The sequence below is a fragment of the Chlorocebus sabaeus genome, chromosome 7 (genome assembly GCF_047675955.1).
Source record: "Chlorocebus sabaeus isolate Y175 chromosome 7, mChlSab1.0.hap1, whole genome shotgun sequence".
Taxonomy (NCBI): Eukaryota; Metazoa; Chordata; class Mammalia; order Primates; family Cercopithecidae; genus Chlorocebus; species Chlorocebus sabaeus.
In genome coordinates, this window is record NC_132910.1 from 34,839,942 (window position 1) to 34,854,337 (window position 14,396).

General features: G+C 37.2%; 1 protein-coding gene across 8 annotated transcripts in view; it reads right to left on the minus strand.

The window, feature by feature from the left end:
- HELQ (helicase, POLQ like) overlaps positions 1-14,396 on the minus strand; it is a 48,158-nt gene that overhangs the window by 13,495 nt on the left and 20,267 nt on the right. For 5 of the 8 annotated variants that reach the window (XM_007999110.3, XM_007999112.3, XM_007999111.3 and 2 more), the window contains 6 exons: positions 11,807-11,948; positions 11,342-11,446; positions 9,351-9,573; positions 7,767-7,924; positions 6,210-6,308; positions 1,783-1,956 (listed from right to left, as the gene is read on the minus strand). In XM_007999110.3, the coding sequence (XP_007997301.2) occupies positions 1,783-1,956; positions 6,210-6,308; positions 7,767-7,924; positions 9,351-9,573; positions 11,342-11,446; positions 11,807-11,948 (901 nt within the window). Of the gene's footprint in view, positions 1-1,782; positions 1,957-3,579; positions 3,654-6,209; positions 6,309-7,766; positions 7,925-9,350; positions 9,574-11,341; positions 11,447-11,806; positions 11,949-14,396 lie in introns of all 8 variants that reach the window. The other 3 variants (XR_005237672.2, XR_012093377.1, XM_007999109.3) reach the window with 2 other exon arrangements.

Genomic DNA, 14,396 nt, shown 5'->3' on the forward strand with positions numbered 1-14,396 from the left:
GGATTATTATGCTATCCAATAAGAAGAAAGTTAAATGCAGCAAAAATGGCTTATATTATAAACACACAAAAAATTGTCTGGATGTAAATGTCTAGTAAGCTTTATTGTGCTATTTAAAGGAATTCTGAAAGCTTATTTTAATAAAGTCTTAAATCCATCTCAAATGCATATGGCCAGAATAAGGTTTTCTTCTTAAACTGTTCTATAAAATATACATTTGATGTAAAAACTTTAAATAGTTGCCTGACACTGGAAGCAAATATAATAAATTACAGTGGCAATCAAGAGAATATGGGGCCAGGCGTGGTGGCTCATGCCTGTAATCCTAGCACTTTAGAAGGCCAACCTGGAGGATCACGTCAGCCTAGAAGTTCATGACCAGTTTGGGCATCATAGTGAGAACCCCCCATTTGTACAAAAAAATTTTAAAACCTGGCTGGGCGCTGTGGCTCATGTCTGTAATCCCAAAACTTTGGGAAGCCCAGGTGGGCGGATCACTTGAGCAGATCAGTCTGGCCAATATGGTGAAACCCTATCTCTACTAAATATACGTAAGTTAGCTGGGAGTGGTGTTGTGTGACTGTAATCTCAGCTACTCCAGAGGCTGAGGCAGGAGAACTGCGTGAATCCGGAAGGCAGTGAGCCAAGATTGCACGACTGCACTCCAGCCGGAGACTCCATCTCAAAAAAACAAAAAAAAAATTAGCCAGGTGTGGTGGCACATGTCTGTAATCCCATCTATGCAGGAGGCTGAGGCAGAAGGATCGCCTGAGCCCCAGAGGTCAAAGCTGCAGTGAGCCTGGATTGCTCCATTACACTCCAGCCTGGGCAACAGAGTGAGACTCAAGTAGCTGGGACCACAGGCGTGTGCCACCATGCCTGGCTAATTTTTGTTATTTTTTGTAGAGACAGCGTTTTGCCACATTGCTCAAGCGGCTGGTCTCGAACTCCCGGGTTTAAGTGATCCACCTGCCTCAGCCTCCCAAAGTGCTAGGACTACAGGTGGGAGCCATGGCATCCAGTCGAAATTAAATTTTTTTATTTTTATTTTATTTTTTTGAGACAGAGTTTCGCTCTGTCGCCCAGGCTGGAGTGCAGTGGCACGATCTCCTCTCACCGCAAGCTCCGCCTCCCAGGTTCACGCCATTCTCCTGCCTCAGCCTCCCGAGTAGCTGGGACTACAGGCACCCATCACCTCGCCTGGCTAATTTTTTGTATTTTTAGTAGAGACGGGGTTTCACCGTGTTACCCAGGATGGTCTCCATCTCCTGACCTCGTGATCTGCTTGCCTCGGCCTCCTAAAGTGTTGGGATTACAGGCGTGAGCCACCGCACCCAGCCTAAATTTTTTTAAAAAGAGAATATGGTACTACATAGTCACAGGTAGCTGTTGGATATAGGTAACTTAGTAACCAAACACGTGACATTTTTATTACTCAGGTGAAAGACATTCACACAGAATCTACATCAATAGGTTGTTTTTAACAGTTAATTCCAAATACCTGAAACTATTAATGGTGGCTTTAACAGCTGGGTTAAAAATACACTTTTCATTATGTATTTTAGTTAACTCAGTAATTTTTGTATTGTTACCATAAGTACATAATAGTACTTTCATAAACAGATAAAGACAAAGGTACATTTTAAATAGTTTTTTAGTGCTCCGTAATAACAGAGTATGTCAACAAGGAGAAAATGCTGACATACTAACTGGCTTATTAGTTTAGTAACAGTTAAAACCAGAAGATGCACAAAGTACATATCATATATTCAATGAAATTACCTCACAGAAATGTAACACACAAGATGAGAATGAGGCAGCTCCAGTGAGAAGATTTTGTATATATCCTCGAGGCATATTAAATTTTTCAGATACAGTCCAAATGTTGGTCTCTTTGAGCAAGGTATAAAGAACAAAAGACAGATATAGCCTGTTGACAACGTCCTTGTCCACCTTCTAGAAAGACACAATCAAATAAATTTGTTTACTAGACCTGCTAAAAATGTATGTTATTAAAATTGGACAAAAGGAAAACTGAAGTTGTATTACAGAATAGCAAGGATAGAATAATTCCAGAGAAACAAAACTAATTTCTAACAGATGTATTTCAGATTAATTCAAATTTATTATCATTTTTCCAACTATAAAAAAAAAGATAAGGCCAGGCAGAGTGGCTCATGCCTGTAATTCCAGCACTTTGGGAGGCTGTGGCAGATAGATTGCAAGACCCCAGGAGTTTGAGATCAGCCTGGGCAACATGGCAAAAATCCGTCTCTACAAAAAGACAAACTAACAAAAAATGTGGCCGGGTGTGGTGGTGCGCACCTGTAGTCCTGGCTACTTGGGAGGCTAAGGGATCACTTGAGCCCAGGAGACAGAGGTTGCAGGGAGCCAAGATAGCACCACTGCACTCCAGCCTGGGCGACAGAGTGAGACCCTGTCTCAAAATAATAAAAATAAATAAAAGTTAAAAGATAAACCAAATTATTTCCAATATAAATTATACTTCCTTCTACAGGGAAGGAATTGTACCCCCTCTCCATCACTCCACAAAAAGAAATGTACAAATCCTAACCCCTGGTACCTGTGAATGTGATCTTACTTGGAAACAAGATATTTGCAGATACAATTAGTTAAGTATCTCTAGGTGAAATCATCCTGGATTTACAGTGGGCTCTAAATTCAATGATTAGTGTCCTTATAAGAGGAGAAGACACAGAGAGACACAGAGAAGGCAGCAATGTGAAGATAGAGGCTGAGATTGGAGGGATGCATTTATAAGCTAAGGAACCCAAGGACTGCCAGTAACCACCAGAAGCTAGGAGAGAGGCACGGATGGCTTTTTTCTCAGAGGCTCCTGAAGGAATCAACATTGCTAATACCTTGATTTTGGACTTCTCATCTCCTGAAGTGTGGGAGAATAAATTTCTGTTGTTTTAAGCCAACCACTCATGGTAATTTGTTATGGCAGTTGTAGGAAATGAATACAGGAAAGGAGGGAATTGGGGACAGAGACCTTTACAGTTACTTGGTATTTGTAAATTGTATATGTGTGTGATTATTATTATAAACTAGACAAATGCACTTTAGATAAATATGTTAATAAGCTTGTCTATATTACAAACTAAGAGTAAATATTAGATCCTATTATTTCCACATGGTCCAAGCTAAAACACCTGAAAGAGACAGAAAAATGCTTCCTGTAGTTGATGATTTTGATTCTGTGTACCTGCTTTTGCCTGTGGTGCCTAATGACCATATTTGTGCATAAAGGATTTCATAGCTAGTATCAAGCTTAGAAACTAATTAATTCTTAAAATTGAGGAAAAAACGATGAACTTAGAAAAAGTAGATATAAAAAATAAAATTAGAGGCTGGGAGTGGTAGCTCACACCTGTAATCCCAGCACTTTGGAAGGCCAAGGCAGGAGGATCTCTTGAGTTCAGGAGTTCAAGACCAGCCTGGGCAACATGGTGTAACCCTGTCTCTATTTAAAAAAAAATTGTAAAATAATAAAAAATAAAATAAAATATAAAATTATATCCTCCATCATAGTAAAAGAATGAGATGAGAACTTACGGTGATATATTGAAGGATGTATGAGTTACAGATTCTGCAGGTTGATACTGGATCACTTTTTTAAAAGCATTAGGCTGAAAAAGTATGACAGTTGAATATCAAGTAGGAAAAGAAAGCTATTTAATTTCCCAATTTTAGTGCATATTCAGTACTAAGTATAACTTGAGTCAATGTACATTTTTGCTTAGAATGTATTTCCTAAGCCAAGAAAAATGATATAATTATTATATGGCAAAACATAATGCTTTATGCCAATTTCAAGATCTTTTGTGGCAGGGCATTATAGGTGGCTCACGCCTATAATCCCAGCACTTTGGGAGGCTGAGGTAGGCGTATCACCTGAGGTCAGGAGTTTAAGATCAGCCTGACCAACATGGTGAAACCCCGTCTCTACTAAAAATACAAAAATTAGCTGTGTGTGGTGGCGGGCGCCTGTACTCCCAACTACTTGGGAAGCTGAGGCAGGAGAATCACTTGAACTTGGGAGGTGGAGGTTGCAGTGAGCTGAGATCGTGCCATTGCACTCCGGCCTGGGCGACAAGAGCAAGACTCTGTCTCAAAAAAAAAAAAAAAAACTTTTGCAAGAAATCAAGAAATGTTCAAAAAAGATGGATGAGGGGGCTCTTTTTCAATGTGGAGAAATCAATTAGATTTTAAGCATTTAAATATGTTCTGTAGAGTTTTAAAAAATTATACCTCCAAAACATTAAACTAGTAATTGATCCATTTGTAATAAAGATAAATTCATGTTCATACTATTTTAAATATGTATCAATTTGGCAAATATTTGTTGACTATATTACATTAAATGTAACATAAATAAACTCTGGATTCAAGCTTTAAAAGATGCATTATTCTAATAAGATTTTTGCATGTTCATTATTTGATAATGAGTTCCAAATTAATAATATTGTTTTTATTTTACATTTTAGAGTTTGATGTAAAAGGTTTGTTTTAAGAAATATTTTTATTCAGTATTTTGAAGGTCTAAATAACACAGCCATTTCCAAAGTAAAAGACCCAATCTAAAAATTGTGATAATGTGAATGCTTAAGTACTACAGATACTTTTATTTTTATTTTTGAGACAGGGTCTCACTGTGTTCCCAGGTTAGCCTCAAACTCCTGAGTACAAGTAAATCTTTTGCCTCAGCTTCCTGAGAAGCTAGGAGTATAGGTGTGTGCCACTGTGCTGGGCTTGTGGGGTTTTTTTCCTTTTTTTTTTTTTTTAGACAGAGTCCCTCTCTGTTGCCCAAGCTGGAGTGCAATGGCGCAATCTCGGCTCACTGCAACCTTTGCCTCCCAGGTGCAAGTGATTCTCCTGCCTCAGCCTCCCGAGTAGCTGGAGTTACAGGCACCCGACACCACACACAGCTATTTTTTATATTTTTGGTACAGACGGGGTTTTACCATGTTGGTCAGGCTGGTCTCAAACTCCTGACCTTGTGATCACCCACCTCAGCCTCCCAAAGTGCTGGGATTACAGGCGTGAGTCACTGCGCCCGGCAGGATATTTTTGATTTTATGACACAGTGATGCATGGGACACCGCACCATCAATTTAAGTGTAAGTAAACGTCATCTTCCCATTTTACAAAATGAAATCTGTACTGTCTACGCAAATTTAAAAGGTATAGGGGAGGCTGGGCGCACTGGCACATACCTGTAATCCCAGTACTTTGGGAGGCCGAGGTGGGTGGATCACCTGAGGTCAGGAGTTTGAGACCAGCCAGGCCAACATGGTGAAACCCTGTCTCTACTAAAAATACAAAACTTAGCCAGGTGTGGTGGCAGGCGCCTGTAATCCCAGTGACTCAGGACACTGAGGCAGGAGAATCACTTGAAACTGGAAGGCGGAGGTTGCAGTGAGCCAAGATCACGCTGCTGCACTGCAGCCTGGGCGACAGAGTGAGACTGCATCTCAAAAAAAAAAAAAAAACCGGTGTGGGGGAAAATGGTAGCTAATTAGGTTTCAATGTAAGTTGAACTGCCAAAGAAAATTTTAAATGAAAAAAAAAAAAGTGTATTATAAGGGAGAAAAAAAATTCTCTTAAGGAAATTGAAGATATGGTTACCAAAGAATTACTTCAACTTCTCTTAAAGTTAGTGTATGCATTTGATAACTTGCTTCATGCCTGCTGGCTGAATTTCAAAACACCAAAATATATGAGTATTAGCTTATCCCCTTTAACCTTCTAAAATGCTTTATGTAATATAAGTACTAGACTAGGAGTTCTTTGAGGATGACAAAAGCAATAACAAAAAACCCAGACCTGCCATATCTTAGAATCCTTGATACCAAATAGAAAGCCTAATATGAAGTTTCTAGAAAATGTATTTCCTCCTTTGAAATGAACTTACATCAGGACTGTGTAATATTATGAAAACATTTCATGCTACCCAAAAAAAGGCCATCACACCACCCAGAAATAAATGTTGTTTAAAAATATTCATACATTTTGGGTGCTCAGGTATGTTTTAAGTAGTAAAATGAGAATTATACTAATTTAAAGGAAAAAATGTAAACCAAAAAAGATCAATATCATGGTATTAATTTTGTTGAAGTGAACTTAGTGAGTGGACTAAGTGTTGATTGAACTTATTATGTAGAAAGAAAAAAAGAATGTGGTACCTTTCTGATGGCTTGACCTGATGCTTTCTTCCCAAGAAAGCTTTCAGAGACTCCAAGAATGGCAGCTACATTTTGTTCTGCTGGACTGAGTTGGCTAAACTACATTGAAAAAGAGCAAATAGATGGAAACATAAAAAAATCCATCATGTGAACCAAATCCAGTATTTCTTTTGATATCACATTCTCATGATTCAGGACACAAAAAACAAGATAAATATATTTGTAAATATTGCAGGTTTTAAAGTTGTATCATTAGAATATAACATACTCTAGAATTACTTAAAGGCATGGCCACAACTACTGGTTTCCATGGACTATGTGATTATGTTTAATAACGGATGGCTGAGGGGAAGGAGAAGGAAAGGTTTTGAGAGTAATTGCATTATATAGTACCACTTAAAAACAACTTACTTCCTGAGTGATGTAAACTCAGCAAGTTGAGAAGAGATGAAGAAAGAAAAAAACAAACAGTAATGATTTAAAAATATGACATTAAAAATAAAGTTAATTTCCTGCAATTAAAAGATGTACATTACCTCTGCCTAATAAATGTTTTTGTTTCTGTTTTTGCTTTTTTTTTTTTTTGAGACAGTCTCATTCTGTCACCCAGGCTGGAGTGCAATGGCGTGATCTCAGCTTACTGCAACCTCCACCTCATGGGTCCAAGCCAATTCTCCTGCCTCAGCCTCCTGAGTAGCTGGGACTACTGGTGTGCAACACCATGGCCAGCTAATTTCTGTATTCTTTTAGTAGAGACGGGGTTTCACCGTGTTGGCCAGGCTGGCCTCAAACTCCAGACCTCAAGTGATCCTCCCACCTTGGCTTCCCAAAGTACTGGGATTACAGGCATAAGCCACCACACCCAGCCCTAATGTACATTTATACAGCTAGCCTGTTCACAGTAAAATCATAATATACTGTATGTTACCACTTGGCTTTATAAGAAGTATGGACAGTTCTACTTTGTGATGGGTTGTAAAATAAATATTCCTTTTCAGTTATTAGTATCATTGGGTTTAATGTATTATCATACCTGGCTCTGACCGAGCTCTCATATAATTAAACTCTCAATCATCAGAGATGGTTTTCACTGTTTTCTTTGCATTCTAGGCATTATAAAATGCAGTGATCATAATGTTAACTTTCTGTGGGGAAACAGGACCATCGATAATCCTTTTTTCTTAACCTTTATTTTTTCAATAACAAATATGTTTATATTTAAGAGAAAAGTAACATTTCAGTTAAACAAACCATAAATGCTGTTGCCAGATTACAATTTTTAAAAACTGAAAGAAAAAATATCCAATTCCAAATATATTTTAAGAGAGAAAAAAAGTGAATAATCACTTGATAAAAAGCATATAATAGGCCGGGCACAATGGCTTACACTTGTAATCCTAGCACTTTGGGAGGCCAATGTGGGAGGATCGCTTGAGCCTAGGAGTTTGAGACCAGCCTGGGCAACATGGCAAAGCCTCATCTCTACAAAACAAAACAAAACAGCATGTAATAACTAACAAACGAAGTAGCCTAAGTTGAAAAACATTATATTCTCACCTGCCTGAAGTATATCATCCAATCAGGGTTACTCTGTGAAACCAGATCATAGGGGGTTGTTAGGTAGATTAGATGAAGAAGGCTTTCAAGCACAAGTCCTTCAAGACCTTTCTTCAAGTCTCTGTAGAGAATGTCACAATAAGCTAAATCTATAGTTCCTAAAAGAAAGATACAAATATTCAATCTTTCACAATTACCAGAGGGGCAAAGACATGGTTTTAAATAAAGTATTGTGTAGAAATTGCTTAAATATAGCAAAAAGTCTTCAAAATCTCTTATAACATCTTATTATATAACTATTTTGGAGGTCATGTTGATAGTACTCATCAACATTTAATATGTACACACCTTCTGATCCAACTATTTTGGGGACTCTAACCCAGAGAAACATTTCCATATGTACCCCAAAATACATAGAGATGTCCATGCAGCCTTGTTTATAACAAACAAAAATCAGAAGGAATGCAAATGTCCATCAACATCGAATGGTTAAATAAATTATGGTACATCCACACTACAGATAACTACAGTATTAAAAGAAAAATGAGATAGATTTAAAGAGATTCATCTGATAAGATGTTCATGATATTTTATACATGAGAAAAGCAATTTGGAAAAAAATATTTAAATGATGATTCCATTTGAAAAATACATGCATAAAAATATTTGGAAGAATATATATCAAACTGGTAGTAGTAGCTCCTGAGAGAGTAGAAATGGGAGAGGAGTATGGCATTTTCCTTAGCATAATTCTGAGTTCTTAGGTTTTTTTTTTTTTTTTTTTTACCAGCAGACATGTATTATTTTTCATTAAAAAAGAGCCTCAGCCTAGACAACATAGTGAAACCCCACCTCTACTAAAAAGACAAAAATTAGCCAGGCATGGTGGCATGCGCCTGTAGTCCCAGCTACTCGGGGGGCTGAGGTGGGAGAATCATTTGAGCCCAGGAGACAGAGGTTGCAGTGAGCTGAGAGTGTGCCACTGCACTTCAACCTTGGCAACAGAGCATGTTGTATGGTTGCTGGGGAGGGGAGCATGAAGGAGGGATGCCCACCTTATTCTCTATATACTTCTGCAGTACTTTAATTACTTATAATTAAAAACATTTTTCAACTTTCGAAAGTTGAAGGAGTTTATCAGCTTACAAAATAAGATTACTGCAATTAATATAAAATTATAAACGCAACTTAAAGAAAGTATAATTTTTTATTTTTTTATTTTTGAGGCGGAGTCTCACTCTGTTGCTCAGGCTGGAGTGCACTGGCATGATCTCAGCTTAATGCAACCTCTGCCTCCCAGGTTCAAACGATTCCCATGCCTCAGCCTCCCGAGCAGCTGGGACTACAGGCATGTACCACTATGTCTGGCTAATTTTATTTTTGTATTTTAGTAGAGACAGGGTTTCACTATATTGGCCAGGCTGGTCTCAAACTCCTGACCTCAGGTGATCTGCCTGCCTCGGCCTCCCAGAGTGCTGAGATTACAGGCATGAGCCACTCTGCCCAGCCTAAAGAAAGTATAATTTAATTTTCATTTTTTCCAATGTGTTTCCTGTGATCAATAAGATTTAGGTAAATTCTTACCCTTAAATGAAGCTCGTCCCAACTTTGTAATATGAAAATTATATTGGACCTCCTCTTCAGACTTACAAATAGTGTCTTTTTGTAGGAGTCCTTTTTCTGTCAGGTATCTAAGTGATTCAACAGTTATTTCCCAAAGACTTTTTTCTTTCAATAAAATCTTTTGCTGAACACCAAAAAATGTACCATTCATGAAGTGATAGATGTCATCAAGATTCGTTGCAATCTGAAACAATTCAGGACGTCACTGGAGCATTTTCCTTAACTCAAGGCATCACCTTGAATGCCTATTAATCAAGATGATAACTCATTTCCATACCTCAAAGCTATTTAAATAAAAAATTAGTATTAAATCTACACAGTTGCATATATAAATTGATAATGGCAATTTAAAATTAACAAAAAATATAGGGGGATAGTTATTATATTCATGCTTTTTATGAAAATATGTACACATTTTTCATTCCAAAACTCCTTTGAATAAGTCTTTAAATAATTTTTCACAATATCTCCAAAACTGTGCTATTTACTCCCCAACCAATTTTCACTAATTCTCACTCAGCCTCTTCCCTGCACTGCTTTCCACCCACCTGTGAAAACATCCTTTAGCTCTAAAAGTTGCATTAAAAAAAAAAAAAGCATGGAAAATACAACAATTTCCACTAAAACAGGGTCAGACAATACTTTGCCTAAAATGTTACCTAAAAATAGTTGATCTCTACCTAATTTTGTCTCTCATATTCCTATCTCCATTTCTTGTTCTTTCACTGCCTTTTTCTCTCCCGCTGTTATTCGCTATTTACAACTTACAATGGCAATCATAAGGAATACTTAACCCTCCATTTAGTATTCAGATGTAGAGTTGGCTCTGAATTAGAATAATTTTTATTAGCCAATTTCAGTGAAATCAGCATGTTATACTAAAATATAGTCAATCAATAAGTATATTTCTCTCTCTTACACTTCTGATGCTATTTCAACTGGAAAATTTAAGTCATAATTTCATGTTAAACCAATATAAGGGGTAAGAAAAATATTATGGGGCATAGACATTTTCTATTTCTTCTTCTCACTTTAATAAAAATCATTCTTAATATAGTATTCAATTAAGCTAAAATTATACTTTTAAGATATTTAAGAACTGATACTTGGTTTTTGGATTATTAATGTACTTAGTTTTTGTACTATTTCCTACCTAAATGATTAGAGTTAACACCGGAAGAGAGCCAGAGGAGAGAAGAACCTTTACTTGATCCCTCTATCTACCATCATGTCGTCTTTCTATCCCTCCCTGAAAAAGTTTTTGACATAGTAATTGAAACCCACTGGGCCAGCCTCTGCTTTTGGCTTCTCAAAGCCAGATTCTCCACTGATGCCCCAACTTATAAGTTCACCCACACTCAGTTCCAAAGTTAATTTCATCACCATGTCCCAGGTTAAAGAACAAACAAACAAACAAAAACAGGCCAGGCACAGTGGCTCATGCCTATAATCCTAGCACTTTGGGAAGCTAAGGTGGGAGGACTGCTTGAGGCCAAGAGTTCAAGACCAATCTAACCAACATGGCAAGACCCAATGGCTAAGAAAAAAAAGCCAATTTCATTAATTCAAGTATTTATTAAGTGTCAACCACATGCCAAGCACTAGGATTCAGTGATCTTTTTTTTTTGAGATGGGGTCTTGCTATGTTGCCCAGGTTGGTCTCAAACTCCTGGGGGCAAAGAATCCTCCTGTTTCAGCCTCCCAAAGTGGTAGGATTATAGGTGTGAGTCACCACACCTGACCATTCCATGATCTTTTCAAAATTATTTACCTTAATCACTGAAGTGGATGAGAAAACAAACAAAATAAAAAAGAAAAAAAATTAAAAGAAAAAGATTAAATAAAAAATTAGTGTAAAATCTACGCAGCTGCACATATAAAGTTACTGCATAACTTTTTAACTTCGATTATCTCAGATAACAGTAATAACACAAAAAAATTTAAAAAAATACCTTCAAACCAATCAAAGAGAGAAATAATGTTTGGATTCCCTTGGTGAATTCCTGAACAAGATGGCTGTAACAGTTTTCCAATGGTCTAGTTATTAACTCCAATACCTATAAAGGTCAAAGCAACACCATGCTTTGTGTTATTATTAAAAATAAATGGCATTTAACATAAATATTTTATACTTTACATAAATCTTGTGGCGCCAGAAGAAGACTGAAAAAATAAAGACAAAAGAATTTAACATTTGTCCTCATAAAAATGGATGAAAAACAAATAGGAAAAATATTTTTTCATTGTCTGAAATATATACATTTTCAAACCACTCTTTCTAATTCTTAACCATATAGGAAAGAAAGCATCATTTAAAGAAAATTAATAATTAATTTTTAAAAGATTATTTCATAAAAGGGCTAGACCAAAGACCAAGAAAAAGACAAAAACAACCAACCAACCAAACTGAGTATTACCTGTTGTTTGTCTTTTTCTTGCAGTATGAGGATACTCTCCCCAATAGTATCTATTCCAGCACGACCAGCTCTGCCAATCATCTGTTTATATTGATTCCTCTTTAAAAATTCCTTAGCAACATAGGGAGCTCTTAAAATAACTCTGTGGAATTAATAAAATTAATTAAAAGTCACACTCTACAATAAACAGCACCAATTTAAAAAATTCTTTATTTCATTATATATTTGTGATATTAAATTTAATGACATACTAACACAAAATAATAGGTAATTAGTGTTTATGAAGAATCTATGATTTCTTAGGTTTTTACATATATTATCTATAATTCTTACAAAACTCATAGTAATAATATACTTTTTAATTACATTTTTATGAAGGAGTTAAATGAAACTCAGTTAAGTGACTTAACCTAAACTAAAAAATCAGTAATTACCAGAGCTATCATTTGAACTCAAGTCTGCCTAGCTGTAAGGCCTACGATCGATCTGTAGCAATAGTCTTCAAAGTGTTTTGACTTTATACTTCATAAATAAAAAAAGTGACCATACACCATCAACATATACATAACTATTTATGAATTTTTGTTATTTTGAACTGTATAAAATTGCAGATTTCAGCTGGTTTTGACCTACAAAAATGGTGGTTTCAGCCAGGCTCAGTGGCTTGTGCCTGTAATCCCAGCACTTTGGAGGGCTGAGGTGGGAGGTTCGCTTGAGTCCAGGAGTTTGAGACCAGCTTGGGCAATACAGTGAGATGCAGTTTCTACCAAAACCAAAACAAAACAAAAAACTGGTTGGGCATGGTGGTGTGCCCCTGTAGTCTCAGCTACTTGGGAGGCTGAGGTGGGGGGATCACTTGAGCCAAGGAGGTTGAGGCTGTAGTGAGTCGTGATTACATCACTGCACTCCAGCCTGGGCAACAGAGTGAAACCCCATCTCTTAAAAAAAAAAAAAGCGTGATTTCAATTATGTTCATATATACAGAAGTCTATAGTCAGCTAGTCAGCTTTCCTATCCAAAGGGAAGAAAAAAATCTATTGTTTACCTATACTAATCAACTTCCTCTTTATTTAGAAATCTCAATATGCAGAAAAGATTACCAAATACTTGAAGAAAACTAATAACATAAAAGAAACATAACATGAATATACAGAATAAATGACCACAAAAACCAGATACTATAGGGAACAGAAGAGAACTTTTAAAAATCCTGATTAGCATTCACAGAAAATTCCAAAGAGTATTATATCCACAATATAAGAGTAGACTATTGGCCGGGCATGGTGGCTCACACCTGTAATCCCAGCACTTTGGGAGGCTGAGACGGGGATCACGAGGTCAAGAGATGGAGATCATCCTGGCCAACATGGTGAAACCCCGTCTCTACTAAAAATACAAAAATTAGCTGGGAGAGGTGGTGCACACCTGTAATCCCAGCTACTTGGGAGGCTGAGGCAGAAGAATCGCTTGAAGCCGGGAGGCGGAGGTTGCAGTGAGCTGAGATCGTGCCACTGCACTCCAGCCTGGCGACAGAGTGAGACTTTGTCTCAAAAAACCCCCCAAAAAACCAAGTAGACTATTACAAGGAAAGAACAAAAGAGAGTTCTTAGAAATAAAAAAATTAATTAAAAAATTCATAAAAAATTTGAAGGGCCGGGTGTGGTGGCTCACACCTGTAAATCTAGCACTTTGGGAGGCCAAGGCGGGTGGATCACCTGAGGTCAGGAGTTCAAGACCAGCCTGGCCAACATGGTGAAACGCCATCTCTACTAAAAACACAAAAATTAGCCAGGTGTGGTGGTGGGCACCAGTAATCCCAGCTGCTTGGGAGGCTGAGGCAGGAGAATTGCTTGAACCCAGGAGGCAGAAGTTACAATAAGCCGAGACCGCACCACTGCACTCCAGCCTGGGCACCGAGCAACAGAGCGAGACTTTGTCTCAAAAAAAAAAAAAAAAAAAAGAAAGAAAAGAAAAAGAAAAAAGAAAATTATATTGAAGAATTGAATAATGAATGAGAATAGTTCATGAATACAGTTAAATACTGATTTTCTTTTTTTTTTTTTTTTGAGACAGGGTCTCTCTGTCGCCCAGCGTGGAGTGCAGTGGTACAATCATAGCTAACTGCAGCCTCAATCTCCTGGGTTCAAGCAATCTTCCCACCTCAGCCTCTCGAGCAGCTGGGATCACAAGTGTATGCTACCATACCCAGCTAATTTTTTAAATTTTTTAATAGAGATGAGGTTCTTGCTATGTTGTTCAGGCTGGTCTCAAACTCCTGGGCTCAAGTGATCCTCCCACCTTTGCCTCCCAAAGTGCTGGGATTACAAAAAACTGATTTTTTATTATGGAAAGTAAAGTTGAAAAAAATCACATGGCACAAACATGTGCTTACATTTTCACACATTTTGAAAAATGTGTAAGAAAAGATATGAAAGCTGAATCTAAGAGGCCTCAATCTTGTCTAAGTGAAATCATAAAAGCAAGGAACAGAGATAATGGGAAGAAAAAGAAATAATCGAAAAAAATTACTCAAAGAGGAAAGGCAAAAAGCTTAGATTAAAAGCATCCACCCAAGTGCTAAGCCCTATGA